We start from the raw sequence: 17,188 nt of genomic DNA on the forward strand, positions 1-17,188 counted from the left end.
GGTGCTGGTTAAATGTGGGACAGGTTAGTTTTGGCCTTGGTCTATTTTATTCAGACTATGGGCTGTTTGGCTCAAAAATCTGGTCAGCAGTTTAAGCAGAAATAGCTGCACAGGGTGGTTAGATCCTGAAGCCCAGTGCTGTCCAAATTTGATTTTACAATATCCATCTACAGATCTATTAGGCCTATAAAATCCAAGAAAAGGGCAGAGGGCTCTGTGGCTCAGGATCTGCGCCTGTGGCTGGAAGGTTGCCGGTCCAAATCCCGCAGCCGGCAGAGGAATCCTACTCCGTTGGGCTCCTGAGCAAGGCCCTTAACCCCAACTGCTCCAGGGGTGCTGTACAATGGCTGACCCTGCACTGTGACCCCAGGCTTCTCTCCCTGTCTTTGTGTCTCATGGAGAGCAATCTGGGGTATGCGAAAAGATCATGCCTAATGCAAGAAATTGTAAAGGGTTAATAAAGTGAAGTAATTTTTATTTAAAATTGGCAAAGGAGGCTAACTGTTGTTGAAAGACAATTCATCAATACTCTGATTTTCTGAAGGACTGTAATTTTAAAATGACTATGAAATGATAAGACTGTCTGGGGGTCTTCACTCTGCTGAGAATCCTTGATTAGAATGATTCAAATTATCTCAAAACCAAAATTTAAAAATAACGAATGGCGTTGGTAGTTTTACGTTAACGAAGTTTTGATTGCTGCAGTACATTTTTTGAAAGCTCAATAAACTAAAAAATGTGTCCGTTCTCAAAAATGTGCACTATATCCAAGTGTGACTCGAGACGGAAAGGTGTTATAACCTACTTCTTGAACTCATGATCCATTTTCAACCCACAAAACACAAGCCTGCATTTAGGTTTCCACAACAGGTTCCCAGCCTCTGCTCAGCAAGTAATTTCCATCTTTAAATGTGGCATCGGGAGCATAACATGTAAAATCACTGAAATCACCAGACTTGAGTTCTTCCCTTCTTTAACAGGATAGTAGACTTCATTTTTTATGCGCTTATAACTTTTTAATGACTTCTCCATTTTATTGTGTTTTTTTTTTAATTTTGCCCTTTAATGTCTTCAGACATTTTACAGGTTTCCTCTGTAGGCCCAACGATGTAGATGGACTGAATGGCTCCTTCATAACCTTTTTTTTAATCTCCTTAAGCTCATAGACCATTGTTTATTTAACATTTTCTTTTTATTTTCCTTTGCAAAGTCATATCACTTGCATATTCTTCTCTTAAATGTGGAAACACAGGAGTAATGTCAGCATGGTGCCTGTCAAAAATGTGCTCTTTCGTCATCCCCTCCTTTTTTGTGCCACAAACCCATAGGAAACGCAGCAGCAGAGCTGGAACATTACAGCAGAGAATAGTATCCTTTCTTTATGGCTTTGGGCTCAAATATTTCTTATGCAGGGTTGCGGTTAGACCTTAACAGTACCTTACTAATGTATATAACTTAATCAGCCACCCTGTTGCTACATCTTTGCAGATGGCCACTGCGTGATCAGTGTATTACTTTGAAGGCTTATTTTAACACCCATCTGGGAAGTGCAGCTGAAGGGTGCACACTTAAGTACTGGCATTGCTGACAGAGTCCATTAAAGTCCATTCTTTCCATTAAAGAGTAACTTCAAAATTGTCTTCAATTATTGGATTATATGATGAAGCTGTCTAAAAATATTTTTAAGTATCTCTGTATGAGAAGGAGCAGGGACTTTCCAAAATCACTTTGATCACGCATAACTTCATACCTGGTACAAATTAGCACAGAAGGTAAAAACTGATTGTCATTCTAAGCAATCTCTATCACTGTTCTTGACATACGGTTAACTAAATCAGTAGTTTAATAAAATTCATAACAGGGAAACCATGGAATTTATGGTCTTCACAAAGTACCTCCCACTCATATAGGAGATTTTATGGATTCATGGATTCCCTGAACTCGTGCAGTTGCATTTTTCACTCCACTATGGAACATTTCACCCAGATCCCTGCTTCCGTCATCTCTGTGTGACTGTGCAGTGAGCATTAGCTGGTTGGAATTACTGTTGGAATGATATTGCTCCACATACAGAGCTCCGCTTTATTTATAAAATCAGCACCCACAAGTTTTGGAGTTATCCATTCATCCCTCAGTGGGTTGTCCCTGGTACAAATCTCTATTAAGTATGAGCATTTTTGCCAGCATCTTTGACTAACTCCAAGCATTGTAATTCCTGGATGTCATCCACCCAATCTCACCGGGAGCAAAAAGAATCGAATTGAGCCCTGTGTTTTGCATTTTAAAAAGCCTTGTTTTTCCCTGGTGTGGGTGAGGCCGGTTTTAGGGCAGGCAGCTGGTCTGAGACCTTGGCGCAGCAAAATCTCTCTCTGCTGAGTGTAAGTGCGATGATCACACTACCAGTAGCTGCAAAAAAATGTCACACTTGACTTCTGCATTTCTTAAGGGAACTGAAAAAGAACAGAGCACATTTTTATAACCCCTAGGATCTGACACTTGGGAGAAGAATCTATTAATAAAACAATTTAATGCCTTAAACAGATATATGCACTTTAGAACCCATTAGGGTTTATCATGGCTTTCCTATCATTGAAATCTGTAAGTGTCCATGTGGATGGATGCAGGACAGCCTTCTCTTGATGTAATGCTTATTTCTAATGGAGTAAATATTCAAAGTATGTAAGTGGCTATTTCATTTTTTTTTTCTTGCTGGACTTAGCAGTTGTAGTAAGCTGAAAAAAGGCTTTAGCTGCATGTGTTGAGAACAGGCGGGTATGAATTGCACTAATTCTTGTGTATCAAGGCATTCTGTTCAAAATAGTTTCATGTAAGTCCGTTCAGCCTTCAGTATACAAAAAAACTTGTTGAAATGAGTACTGGAATTGATAGCATGTTGTGTTTAAATGTCTGTTTCTTTAGACCGACTAGGGAAAAAGGCTCATGCTCTTTCCTAAAATTGAGAAATTTCAAATCAAATACTGTTTCTCTAAAAAGTGTTAATGACTGTCCTGCTATAAAATGAGAATCATTTCAGTTGCCAGTTTTGTTTAGTACAAGAGTAGAAGCATGTTATGTATGCGCCTTGTTGAGGGTGTGCTGTAATATATACCCTGCAGTATACAGTATATGGCACAACTGAAACGCAAAACTGAACAGACATAAACAAAACAATGGTCGAAAATGCCCAAAATAAGCCCATCAAACTTTTTTTGGGTGGTTGGTATAGAATTCGTCATTGCCCTTTTATGTAAGTCAGGGCAATTAGACCTCCATTCACTTAATGATTCCTGCGTGCCTAATGAGTCATTTTCCTCAAGCCTTGTTTCCCTTCCAGAAGTAAATGAAGGGAGCTTTTCTGCATAAGAGGCATGGGCAAGCTTATTCAAAAACTGCTGAATCGGTTACACTGTGCTTCAGTACCCCAGCTAAACTTGTCCCTTGACAGTCCTTGTCCAACTTAAGACTGTGCGCTGTGACATCATTTTTTGTTAGTCTTGGATGTGCCAGCTCGCTCTCGCCCTGAATCCATTTGCCTGTATTTATGTTGGTTTGCCCTGAAGGATTTTATCAGCCCAGACCGCTCTGTGCGCTGAGTGATTTGTAATTACGGCTTGCTCTAGCCCTCGCGGTCTGACAGTATTGTGCAGTCTGTAATCAGCACGTCTGTCTGCCCAAGTCACCCCAGGCTCTCTCACTCCCTGTCCAGCACCAGCAGTGTGGCTACAGTACCAAAAGGGGGTGGGGGGTGATGTCATGCACATTTCCTAACTGTGCTTTTTTTTACCTTTTTTAGTTACAGAAAACACACGGAGGAGTTTACTTTAGTGAGGCGAGCTTTCCTGCTGTTTGATCATTTGAACAACGCTTTTTCAAAGCTTGTTGGTTACGCTCAAAAGGAAAGCCATGCTAGCTGCCTGACAGCGGATGTTTCGTTGGCCCTTGTGTGATGAAACACTGGTGAAACACAGAGTGACGGAATCAGATGGGCTTTTTGTCTACAGTGTGTTCACAGAGGGAAGCCAGGTCAGGCGTGTGAGGGACACAATACTAAGCACAGCAGCTAACTGGTAGCTTGGTCTTGTGCTAAGCAGGGAAATGCCCGTGGAGATAACAGGACTATTTAGCCAAGTTTGTAGGGGTAATCTGAATAAAGTAGGCTTTGAATATGTATATCTGCATGTATAAATTAAACTCAACATAAATATTAGAGCTCAAACAATGTTTAATTCCATTCTAATATCTCTATCATTAATCTATGTACTAATTTATATGCTACAGAGATCCATAAATTTCTCATAAAACTGGAAACCTCTGAAATGTTTATACTGTAAAAATATACATTGTAAATATACAAAAATAAATCTGTCTCAAGATTTCATTAATACATAAGGTAATATTTGACATCGATGTCTTGTACCCAATGGCGTGGTGTGTGTGCACTTAAAATCTATGGTGTCTGTTTTCAATTTAGCACTTGAAGTTCTCCTGACTTTCAATAGCTGCATGGTTCTGTGCTCCTGTGTCCTGTGGCATCATCACATGTGAACTGCATCAGTGCGGTTTGACAGACCATAATTTTCCTATTTTTTAATGATAATCAAATGAAAACTGCAGAAGTGGCAGCGGTGTGTTCCTGGGTTTGCACGCTGCTATAATAGTACATGTTGGCGATTGTCTCGGCTCTAAGCGTTGCAAATGAGTCCGACGTGATGTCATATTATCCACACCTTGCCTCACCCATCCTGTGCTGTGATGGTCTGCTCTTGAGGGATTGTAACACTTAGTTCAGCTTAAATGTCATCAGTCTTCGGCCGCTTTTTTCTTGGGGAAATTCCCTGAAAGTGCCCTAACCTGTAAAGGTGGCTAAAATTCAAGTTTGTTTGACAGTGTTTCATATGTGGGCTCTTCTTTTATCATCATCAATAATAGTTTGTTTGGCTAATATTTTTATTTAATATGACTTAATTTTGTACCCATTTATACACCAAGGAATTTTTATTGGAGCAATCTGAGTAGAGAACCTTGCTCAATGGTAAACCAGCAGTACCCCACCTAGACTTTGGAACCCACAGCCTCTCCATGACAAATCCAGAGCCCTAACCACTATTCCTCAATGCGGCCTGTCTGTTTATGGGATAAGTAAGGCAGTTCAACTCTGTTTGGCTTCTTCCTCCCCCCAGCACTTGAGACGGGCTCAGCAGCTACAAGATGTGGCCTCTTGCAGAAGTTTGACATGTGTCAGAGGTTTATTTATCAAAGCCATCGCGTATCGGGTGTGCAGGTCATCGCCGAGTCAGAAATCGGCCAAAAACATCTCCAGGTTGTTCAGATTTCAGTAACACTGTACTTATCACAAATGCGCATAGTGATCGACTTCCCAGATACAGTAAGGCTGTCCTGAGAACAGTTGCCTGCCTGCCTTGTAATGTGTTCACATTCGCCCTGTATGGGCTTGTAAACCAGACTGAGTCCCTGGGCAGGATGGGGCTGTTGGCATTTGGGAGACTTCACTGCGAAAAACAGCAGGAAAACATGCAGGTGAGAGGGATTGTAGAGTGACCAGAATCGGCATTGAGACTCTTGTTTGCAGGCAGGCTTCTAGTTTTATAAAGCCTCCTATACAAGAGTTGACTGTAAAAGTGCCAGTTACTCATGAAGGTGGTCGCGCACACCGACCCCTCCACCCCCCACCCGAAAAAGAAGAAACTCAGAAAAAAAACCTTTTATTTTTTCTCTCTTACAAACGTTGACTTTCTCTAGTTCAGGCTGGGTAAAGGCAGGGTTCAGTTTTTTTTTCCTTCCATGCCTGTGTGAATAAAGGTGCTTTTGTCAGGATGAATAAAAACATTCATGTGAGGAGGGTTTGGGGGGGGGTGTCTGTCTGGGACCGGGGCATGAATGTTCTCTCAGTTTGAATTTACATAGCGGGCTACTGCTTACTTTAACAGCACATTTAGAAAGAGGAGGGTTTTTACGAGTTGGGGAGGGAGGAAAGAGGAGCGGGAGGGGGGGGGGCAGTTTGTAGTCAGGAAGTTTGGGCGTGCCTTGTAGTAGAGGGAATGATTTCATTGGAATGGGCTGTCTTTTTTTTAAATGTAATGTGTAGTTTTTGGAAGGAGTAGGAGACGTCGCTCTGGTGTAATAGCATTTGCCTGAGCCAACTGTCGGTGTGCAGACGCATAGGTACCTAACTCTGGGATTCCTTGTTTTTTTGGAGGGGGAGAAACTACTTTACCTTTTATTTTCTACTCCCCTGTCTTGCCTTTTTTTTGTTCTTTTTCTTATGGTGGTGCGAGAACTTTAAGGAACGTACAAGCATCCCAGAGGCACACGGCTGAAATAATTTTCTTGAGCTCCGCCACCTTTTTCGCAATTACTGACCGAAAAGAGGAGAAGAAAGGAGGCGAATTGCAAGTTCTAGAGAGAAAAAAAAGTTTATAACTGGATCTATATTTCTCTCTCTCTCTTTCTCTCTCCTAGTCCTCTGGTGTTCCTACAGACAATGATCCACTGGGGCCGCTACCTTCAGGCTGGGGTGAGTACACCTTTCTCCGCTGCTGAAAGTACCTGCTCCCCCTGAGCGCCAAGTAGCCTTGCTGAGCCTCAGTAGGCAAGCGGGCTGCACACTGTCTGCATCAAATTCACAACCCTGCTCCTGGTGCCGTTTCTATGTAAAACCTTCAACGTGAATTGGCAATATAATTGGTTTGACTGAGCACTATTTTTTATCGAGAGTAACCTAGGGCTTACCACCTCAATATAGTGTGTGTATATATATATTGTTCTGCAACCCCAGGTTAAATTTCAAAGAGCGTTTCATGCTGTTTTATCGCGGTGTTCACGGTTCTAAGGCTCCCAGTTGATTGGTTGCCTTCTTTCCTGTAAGTCATGTACTTCTCCCGCAGACTGGTTTAGCTGCTCCTTGACTGGGGAAAGTCAATTCATTCTGAGGGAAAGAGTGTTGCAGTTCAAAACACTTTGTTCTTTGCGTGTTCAGGTGAATATATATAGTCGAAGAAAAGTCAATAAAAAATAGAAAAAAAAAACAGATCCTTCAGAATGGTCCTGCAAGTTATGCATGAAGATTAAGGGATTCTTTTGTCATTGAGGGACTGAGAGGGGATTTAGGGTTTTAACATGTACAGACTATTTGACATTTGTACAAAAAAAAAGCCAAAAAAAAAATCAACTAAAAAAAAAGTTTAGTATTACTTTTTGCACTGTATATTGTTACTACGATATGCAAAAGTAGAGAAACAGAGTTTAAGTAACTTAAAATTGAGTTCCTTCATTTTTATCACCATCTCCTCTACCTGTGAATATTAAGACTCGGTTCATGGCATAGCCAGTACTGTGCAAGTGAATGTCCTTTTAGAAAAGATTCTAATTTTAAAAAATATTAAGGGATTATAGGGGATTAGTTTCTGTATTTGGAAAAGAAAAGTCTTTGGCATCTTCATGTGCACGTCAAGTTCCTTATTATCCTCTGAATGGCTCAGCTTTGTTTTTTCACTGTGATCTGGATGCAGTTTAATCTGAGACATTGCGATGGAAAATTGGGCTAATTATTAGTCATTCAGACTGACAGGCGCTCTCGCATAACCTTCTTTTATCTTTTCCTCAGAAATAATTCAAATGGACGGTCGCCCCCAATATTAACAAGCATTTTCTATGTGAAATGTCTCATTAATCCAATGCAGATACTATAAATGATGTCTGAAAAATTGAATGCAGTTCTACCACTCGGTATGAAAACTGTGTATTCCTTTTCCTGCTTGTAAACTCTTGTTTCCAGGACATTTAGAATAATGCCACAGCATTAAGGAGGTTATGAGGCAGGTAGTGGCTTCCTCAGATCTGCAGATTATTTGGGGACCTCAAATTCTTATGAGCTGGAGAGACGGCTTTGACCAGCAGGGAATATTTTATCCTTGGAAAGGTTTTGACGTGGCTTAAGGACTACAAGGAGTATACATCCGTTTGAGATAAAATACTCAACATAAGCAATGGAGGTGGAGTTGCAGTAAAAGATGCACTGTGTTGTGCTCAGTGGGCAGAAGTAGACATTTCGGGAGACTCATTTCTTGACTGCTCTTGGCATCCAAGTGACTCCCGTTTTTTTGCTCTTCTTCCTTCCAGGCCCTTTTCTGACTCTAAAATCAGACATCTGAAAAAGTACATTAATTTCTTAACTACTTGTTTTTGAGTTTTCCTTTTGCACGCTTGCTTTTTTCGAATGGCGTGTAATCCATTCTAGTAATTAATTCGTTTTTCGGGCAAATAGGGAAGATGGGTCTTTTGGCGGAAATTGAGTCAACACTACTGCCTCCTAGTGTCCTTACTTAGACATTGCTCTTTAAAGAAAGCAGCAGTGTTTTGGGGTGCCAGACAGGGCAGGGGTGTTGTGACTTTGTTCCGCACGGTTAGTGCTTACAGCTGTTGTGCAGGTGTGCACTAGGCTTTGGATTTTAGCACATGTTCTACCAACAGCAAAGAGCAAAAGGCTGCTGAGAGACACTTATTAATTGCTCTCCGGGCTATCCGAAGCATGACCCATTTGCCGATAAGGGTGCGTTCATTTCAAATCAAACCTTTTTTTAAGGCAAAATTGTCACCATTTGAAGGGTGCAGGTGTAAATGTAGCAATTTTATGCAATACGTGGAAGAGCGAGTATATTTGGAAACATCTTTGCAATTGAAATGGAGATATTCAGTTTTTTTGTGCTTCAGAGCAAGGGCTGTTCCCTGTATTCTGTGAATATATTACAAGAAGTTTGAAATATGTTTGCTATAAAAGCATGGGGAAAAAGCAGAAATAGCAAGAGAACTTTGATTTAAAAGCAGAGAGTGAAGCAGTGTAGAAGGAATTAGAAGGAATGTATTTGTTTTCCAGCTAATGCGTCTTCAGGTTTTTCTGTTTGCAGTTGACCAGGACCCGTTGTTCTCTTTGGTTTGCTGTTATTTAGCTGTAGTTCAGCAGTGCTCTGAGCCACCGCGCGGTGCGTCAGATCCAGGAGCTCCATGCTAGGACCTAGGCGCGCTTTCAAGAGCTGTCCTGTGTCTTTGAAATAATTCCAGGATGGGAATCCCTCCACTTTCCTGTTTGAAAACTGAGCTGGGTTAAACCTGTATGGAGATTTTTTTTTCTAGGCTCTGAGCAGGGCGATGCTTCTGAAGCTGAATCGCGCAGTTTGGAAGCTCAGGACTTGTGCATCACTGAATGCAAAACTTGTTTCTTTCCGGCAATTCTATTCGTCAAAAACCTCGTCTAAAGTAGTTCACTCGTTCAAATAAGGTGTATACAGAAAAGCTAATAGGGGATAAGGGGTGTCTGTTGATGAATTTCCATAAAGTAACCATCGACATTTTTCAGCCAAGAAACACTACTGTATGAAAAAATATATCAATACACTACATTTACATTCTGGATCTTCTGAATTAGTTTTTTAACAGTTGCAGTCAACACATCAAATTTGTTCCTGTGCCTTTTTTTTGTCCTTAATACACTACACACGCTCTTAATTTCTTGAATTGTAAATAGAGTGACAATAGAGTGAATAGAGTGCATTGTAAGCAATGGGCCTACTCTTATAGGGCACCTTTGATATTCCTGAATTTGAATACAAAGTGGTATTTATTTTTACCTTGTTTTATTTGTGCGTTTTATTGTTATAGCTGGAAAGGTGGGGCAGTTCTGATTTTTCAGACCTTTAGCAGATTTTGTCTGTGAAATCCGAAGTCTGTTAAAGCAAAGTCCGTTAAACTGAGGGTTGACAGTTTAAGCTAAACGTTTATGTTCATTCCTCCAGTACCAATAAGGGCATGCTTGGATTCGAGTGCTGCACTACATTTAAAATGAAGAAATACCCTTGTGGATGGATTACCTGCTGATCAGGGAACATGTTGCAGAATTATCTGTCCACTCCACAGTGACCTCCTCAGGTCAACACCCGAAGAAGGCTCCACAGCTGAAACGTTGCGTTTTCTCTCTTCTCTTTTCCACATGGAATAAACCTATGACTTGTTCCTATATTAAATACTGCTATGAATGCATATTTTTATTTTAGAACACATTCGTGAAACAAATTGCAAAACATTTCAGAAAAAATGTAATCAAAAGGAAACAAGAAAATAGTTACTTTTCATATTACTTAAGGGTATAAACTTAACAAAACAGGAAAACAAGCATACAAGTCATAATTAAACAATACAGAGAAATATAACTAGTGCAGTTTAATGAACTATTACAAAAAAAATTGGCTGAGGAGTGTAGAGTGGAAGGTGTTGTTTAGCTGATTAAAAATCTTTGACGAACAATTTCACAGCCAAAAACACCATTTCAATTGCATCGCCTTGCAAAAATGATGCTGTTCATCCTCTCCACTGGAAAGCTCTACAAACTCATTGAAGTAACATCACCCTGCAGACATTATTTGTACTGCGGCCTGTGAGGAAGCACTGTCAGGTGATGCACGACATGCACCTCGAGCTTTCACAGACGTGAAGCTCGTCGATCACATGAAGTCGTAGCTCTGTGCAGGCTTGGGGCTCCCTCTTGTACGCCATCTTCCTCTAGGAGGCAGGCAGTTCAGATCCCACCGCGTGATTTCCCAGTCTGTCAAGCGGCAACCCCCAGCCCCCTGGCCTCTTCTGGGCTCCATTAACTTCCAATACGATTGTGGTATTACAAAGCAAAGTTCCAGTAATGGATCAGGATGACATTTTCTTTCTCTTTAATTTTTGTCGTTTTTTTTTCATGCGGGAGGGGATGGTACTATTTTTGTGTTCAAAAAAGGGGATGGCTTCATAATAATCCCCTTCCAGCAGCCAGGCAATTTCGGCTTGCAATCTGAGAGCTACTGTTCATAGACTGTGGGTTTCCTAATGAGTCCAGCATGTCTGACGAAGCATCTGTGGCAAAGAAAAGTCCGATTTTGCAACCAAGAGCTTCATGTTGATATAATGTAGCCTTGTTTTGTCCAAGGTGATTTGAAACCATTTGCACAGCTGTTGTAAGGGCCTTGAGGTTAGATAAAATACTTCAGTATTCTGACCAGGGTTTGATACATTCAGGTAACCGATCTCTAAGGCACAGAAAAGACTCTTAGTGTATAAGGGAACACAACCATTTGCAAGAATCAGGAGTTTTTGTCATGTGTTAATGACTTTGGAGTGGGCTGTTAAATTAGCTGATGTACTACTTATTGCTGTTTGCTATTTTTTACCCCGATCTTGTTCATAATAGGTGTCAGAAGATGACATAATGACAGTTACATATGTGTGTTGATGGAATTATCACCAGTGTCAACAGAGCAAAAAATTGATGACAATCATTAATATTTATATAGATATAAATATTATTTATCTATTTATATATATATAAATCTATTTATATTTATATACATTTTATAATTAAATAAATTTATAATATTTAATAGTGTCTTGCGACATCTAAGTACATTGTTTTCTTTATGAACAATTTAAATGTTTTGTTAACCATGTTAAATTGCAGTAGTCAAATTGACTTGATACTTCTTTTAAACATAATAGTGCAAGACGAGTGTTGCCCCCGGATGTTCTTAGGCGTTTCTGAAGCTCTGTGAATTCGAGGTGCATATGTTTCTTTAATAGGATTTTCTTTATTTGATTTTTGAGGTTGGAAGTAAAATCAATTGTGTTAAATGGCCAGGCAGTTCATCGCCCTTTACCATTATTTTTTCTAAAAAGGAAGCCTAGCAGGTGTGATCTTCATAGCTCTATGGGAGGCTGCAGTTCGCAGGATTCATTATACTGCAGATTCTTTGAATTCTCTGTATATTTGATAGCTGAATGCTTATCAGACAGCCATAGTTCCAGTTAACCTTCAGAGTGCAAATAAATTCTGAGGCACCAAAAACATCAATAAAGTTGCAAACATAAATACTGGCAACCCATCTCAAATCAGTATAATAAGTTGGGGAATGAGGCTTTTATGGGTGCCTGCATAAGTGTCACAATATATTTATGATTAATTAATAATTTAATTACGTAGTAAATACTGTGCTAATATGTTCCGGATGTCTCCTTGAGTAGATGGTGTTGAATAAACATTTGTTCTTTGTTGTTCAGATCACTGAAGATAATACTTACCCTGGGTTAGGCGGTTGTTCTTCACGGTGATATCAGCTGAACACTGTGCCTCGTTAACTCACTTAGTGATTTTGCTTTGTCTCAGTGTTTCTTTTCTGCTTGCCTTGCATGAAGGCAGAATTTCTTTTTGTAAAATTGGTTCTTTGTCATGATGTGAACAGTGAACATCAGGATTGTGCTTTACAAAGACTGGAATTAATTTTGAAGGAAATCAGACTGGTTTCTGTGGTTCTGAATACTGAATTTTTCCTGGCACAGAGATTCTGTTGTGTAGACAGCAACAAAACACAGAAAAAGACCCTTTAGCAGTTTTAAGTAATTATAATAATAGTTAAAGTAGTATTCAATTCTCTGTTGTAATCTCTGCTTTATGTATTGTACTTATGAATTTATTTTCATATGCGTGTATGATAATGGACAAAAGTACAATCACAGGGTTTTCAAAAACACTCCCAGGTGATCCATTTGTCTCAGTTGGTTAAATAAACTTGTAAAGAATATCTCAGAAAATCTCAGAAAATAGAATAGTAGGCTATATCTGTGTGCACAATTATCTTTTATTTTGGTTTTTCAAGGTCTGTGCTACCTAAAATCCTAAAATGCTGTTCATGGGGAAAAAAAGAAACAAGACCCAGTCAAAATAGGAAAAGATTATTTTTACTCTGTGGACAACTTGGGATGAATTATAAAAAACAGACTTGCCCCTGACATTATAGTGATGTGTACAGGGTTACACCTTTAATTTAGAAGAATGACATGATCACACAATGCAATAATTACAGTAGTATGTACTTCATGCAATATGCTGGAACAGAGTGTATCCACTTGTTTTTATCTCCTAGTTGTCAGTATCAGCATAAGATTCTTCCAAGATTTCCTTTAATCCATTATCCTTTCTCCCATGGCTGACTTTATCAGGATCCTGGCAGTACTCCTATTCTCAACTCACTTATCCTCGCATGTGTTTTTTCTTCTTTACTGTTAAGCGTATTGCTTCTTTGAGGCCATTTTATTGCTGTATCTTTATACAGTATGGTCAGTGCTCACTCCTTCCACAAAAGTTTTCTGTGAGAGAAAAATTGTCAAATGTTTTTTCTGCTAGCCTGGCCAAATGAACAGTCAAAGAACTTATTCTGGTCAACAAATGGCCCATGAAAGCAGATCAAGGAGAGCATGCAAAAATGATGTAACAAGAACACCCAGCAATGTATGACAGAGGTGTTTGCGAACGCATTGCAAAGCTTACTGCTGTTAATGTTAAAAATAGTGTGGATTTTGCTACTTGTGAGAGACAGCACTGTGTTGATGTCTGCAGTGCTCATAATGAGGGTGTTTCCAACATCATGACTTAATTTACAGCGTCTTAAAAATCAGGTGCAACTACCCTGAGACGTAGAGACATAGAGAATAGATTAGACAGTTTCACCCCAGCAACTGAAGTGAATTGCTTTTATTGGTAGCTTCAAATTTTCTTTTTTTTTCTTTTTTTTTTAGCAGCAAAACCACAATTTGTGTTCTGGATGCTTTTGTTAGCTTCCTGGGTAATTTGGTTGCGCGGTATTCCAGAAAACCTAGCTTCCTGAAAGACCCTCATAAGTGAATGAATAGCTTTTATGCCATACTCATTGGCTTCAGAACATTCTGCCTCCCCCAGATCCTCTTTAGCTGGATATTGTTTTTAAGCTTATTTTTTTAAGTTAACCAAGTAGCAGAAAAACAGACAAAAAACATTTGGAACTAGAAATACCAAATGTACGTCGGCCAGATGCCCTCCTTCCTCTCACGTCACTGTCCCTGCTTCCCTACGTTCAGAATGAGACTGACGCGTTCGACAAAAAGTTAGCCCTTCACAGATAACAGATAACAGAGCTATGGTTAAAACACCACGCCCAAGTGGGAGCAGGCATAAATGCATCCTTATCTGGAGGCTTGGCTTTGTGCACATTCCTGATGTTCAGGCAGGAGGAAAGTTCAGAATTATCCTCTAGCTGTGCAAGTTGGCTCATTTAATTCTGGTTCCAGTTTTGCATATGTAGAATTCATCACCTTATCAACAGCGTCTCCAGCACCAGCATGGCATCAGTGCCAGTTCAGCTTGAACCGTGGTGAATTTGAAGACTGCAGGACTGTACCGCTCTAGTGCTAAATGATGGCCTGCTGTCTCTTCTCCCTTGCAGAAAAGCGACAGGACAATGGCCGGGTATACTTTGTCAACCACAACACCCGCACCACTCAGTGGGAAGACCCCCGGACCCAAGGGTGAGTCTCCCCATCCTCCTGTGTCTCCATTTCCATTTGCCCGTCTCTCCGCCTGCTCTGTGCTGAGCTCCCGATGCGGCATTGGAACAAGTCGGAAAGAACTCGGCGGTGGAATCCAGAGGGGTGTCGGGAAAAAAAAAAGAAGGCAGTAGAAAAAGAAAAAGTGTTTCTGTGCAGACAGCTATTTCATTTGGAACAAATGGAAAAAGACTAATGAGAACTTACAGACAGTTTAAATAAACATTTCAGTTCATAAATGCATTATCTTTTGATATTCTTAGCACAGTGCACGTTCACTAATGATGTCATCTTCATTATTTTCCAATATGTTTGGGAGGCTGACTGTTCTGAGTTAAGGACTAGAGTCTGTCAGTGTGTGGTAGGTCAGATTCTTCCATTCCATGCTGAGTTGTCTGACAAGTGATAAGTAGATGCACATTTATATTTAAAGCTACCCGTCGTTTGATAGAAATGTATATCTTTGCTGCAACACTTCTGGCTGTCTCTCTTGACAGAGATGAATGTGCTCATATACATGTGCATGCTTTGTGAGCTTTCCAAGCGCTGCCTTTACGCTGAGACGATGGCATTTCTTATGTTGTGACATGGTAATGGGGCACAGGGCTCTAAGGGGGACTCTGTGATTTGACCAAGCCTTCCTGCCCTGCATTCAAGGGATGAAGAATTGTCCAGCTGAGCAGATTGTTTCCGAATGTCCCCCAGCTTGAAAAAGGACTATCGTTTCACTTTTGTTTCGTTTTCTGTAAAAGCTCCTGCTGCGCCAGTTTATCCAGGCCTCCCTCTCTGTATGGATCTGGCCCTGGAGACAGCATGTAAAAAAACCCAAGAAGCATGCGAGGTTAACCTTGTCGTGCTGTTGGGGCTTCACAGTGACCAAACAGCCTGCCAGAATCTGGCAAAGGACGAGATCTGGCAGTGGTATCCTGCAACAGGGACAATTGTGCTGGTGAACTGACGATGACATTGGTCATCGCAGAGAAACCAAGAATAGACAGTGGCTGCCAACAGCCAAATTTGGGCCTGTGACAGTTGGTCAGAACAAAGTTTTTTATGTTAGCCAATCTGAGTCAGCTTAAGTAATAGTAATTTCCAGTGCAGCAGAGCCCCTACTTATCTCCATCTGTGTTCCCAATCAAGTGGGCAACTTGGTAATTGAAAAAATACTCAACAAAAGGGGCTTTTCAATATGGGTTTGCTCATAACTTTCATGTATCTTTGAATCTCAAAGCCAGAGGAAAGTTTTTCTTGTTCAGTGGGGTTCAATTTAAGTGCTGCTCGTTGGTAAGAGCTTTGCATTTGTTAAATTGGCGGTATGGATGAGTGCCTTCAAGCTTCTAAACTAACTCTGTTCTGCATTGACTGCTTTCCATTAGAGTGTATGAAGTGTAGCTGAATAAGCCAGGGTAGTCTGATCTGTTTGCCACTCCAGCATGGAACATGGGGCTGTGCAGAAGAGCATTAGAGCAGCCGGCACTCTGTGACTCTTGGACGTTACTTTCACCCTTTCCTCCGTGTGAAAATCAGCTTTAAGTCAGTGTTAACTGTGGTAAAAATGACACTCCAGTTTCATTGTAATTCCATACCAGATGTCATACTGTGAGTTGCAGATTCCCATCTCTCTATAGGATTTAAAGAAAGTGGCTTTGCTTGGAGTCTTGACACAAACAGTTCTGCAGCTTTTTCAAACGGCACAGATCACCGAGAGTCACGAATCGGATTCCGTGACAGCCTGGCAATGTAGACTAAGCATGTCACTGAGCTACCTGGGGTTCTGTCCCGTGGACAAGACCTTAAGCAGAGCTCCTGTTGAAAATGAGCAGCGTTTGTTGATGTACAGTCCCCATTTGGATAAGTGCATCTACTAAATAATTTTAACTAAAATGCAAGAGTATTTTTAGTCAAATGTCGCTCCAGTATCCTATAGTGAGCGTATCCAGTTAATTAAAGTCATAGAAATCAGGTCAGTTACGAGTTTAGGCCTAGTTTACAGTAACGCTCAAACACACTTCTCCCACTTAATTAATTCGCCTCCCCGTCATTGTTTTATCTTTGTGTTCTTATATTCACCACCAGCTGAAATGTTATATGTTCATTTTTAAAAAGCATCCAAAACCAGGATACCTTTTTTTCTCATTTTGAAGGCAAATATCAGTTGAAACCATTGATTTCTGCACTAGACAATTAATTGGTGTGCAGCAGTAAAGTCTATAGATGACACCACACTGAAGTAGTCACAGGGACAGAGCCCTGGTGCATAGATGTATGCTGACATCTTGAATGTCAACATTAAACTTCAGACGTCTGAAAACACATCTGTGCACAAACATGTGAATGGCACTTTTTTTTAGCAGCACATGAGCTATAGCCTGTGCGTTTTAATAACCAGGGTTTCTCAGTCGAACTCCGAGTAACTGAATCGTTGCAGAGTTTGCAGAACATGCTGTGTTTTGTTTTGTCGGTGGACTTGATCCGCGTTGTCCCACTCTGAGCTTTTTTTGTTAGACTCCACAAACATACAGCATTGTCATCAAGTCTGTGAATTCAGGGGAAGACGAGCAGACAGGGCGAACTTGGCTGCCCCCTTTCTTGGGGTTCCTGAGAGGCAAAGGCAAACAGTCTCACTCCAGTTCCCTTCTTTTTAGGATGATACAGGAGCCTCCCCTCCCCCCTGGCTGGGAGATGAAATACACCAATGAAGGGGTCCGCTATTTTGTCGACCACAACTCTCGCACCACCACCTTTAAAGACCCACGACCTGGATTTGATTCAGGGTAAATGT

The 17,188-nt window shown here is 40.7% G+C and overlaps 1 protein-coding gene across 2 annotated transcripts in view; it reads left to right on the forward strand.

The window, feature by feature from the left end:
- Window positions 1–17,188, forward strand: part of wwp2 (WW domain containing E3 ubiquitin protein ligase 2) — a 117,649-nt gene that overhangs the window by 68,312 nt on the left and 32,149 nt on the right. The window contains exons 11-13 of one of the 2 annotated variants that reach the window (XM_069181384.1): window positions 6,481–6,535; window positions 14,307–14,388; window positions 17,052–17,180. In XM_069181384.1, the coding sequence (XP_069037485.1) occupies window positions 6,481–6,535; window positions 14,307–14,388; window positions 17,052–17,180 (266 nt within the window). The remainder of the gene's footprint in view (window positions 1–6,480; window positions 6,536–14,306; window positions 14,389–17,051; window positions 17,181–17,188) is intronic. The other variant, XM_069181385.1, reaches the window with a different exon arrangement.

This window comes from Lepisosteus oculatus, chromosome 20, assembly GCF_040954835.1.
Source record: "Lepisosteus oculatus isolate fLepOcu1 chromosome 20, fLepOcu1.hap2, whole genome shotgun sequence".
NCBI classification, from domain to species: domain Eukaryota; kingdom Metazoa; phylum Chordata; class Actinopteri; order Semionotiformes; family Lepisosteidae; genus Lepisosteus; species Lepisosteus oculatus.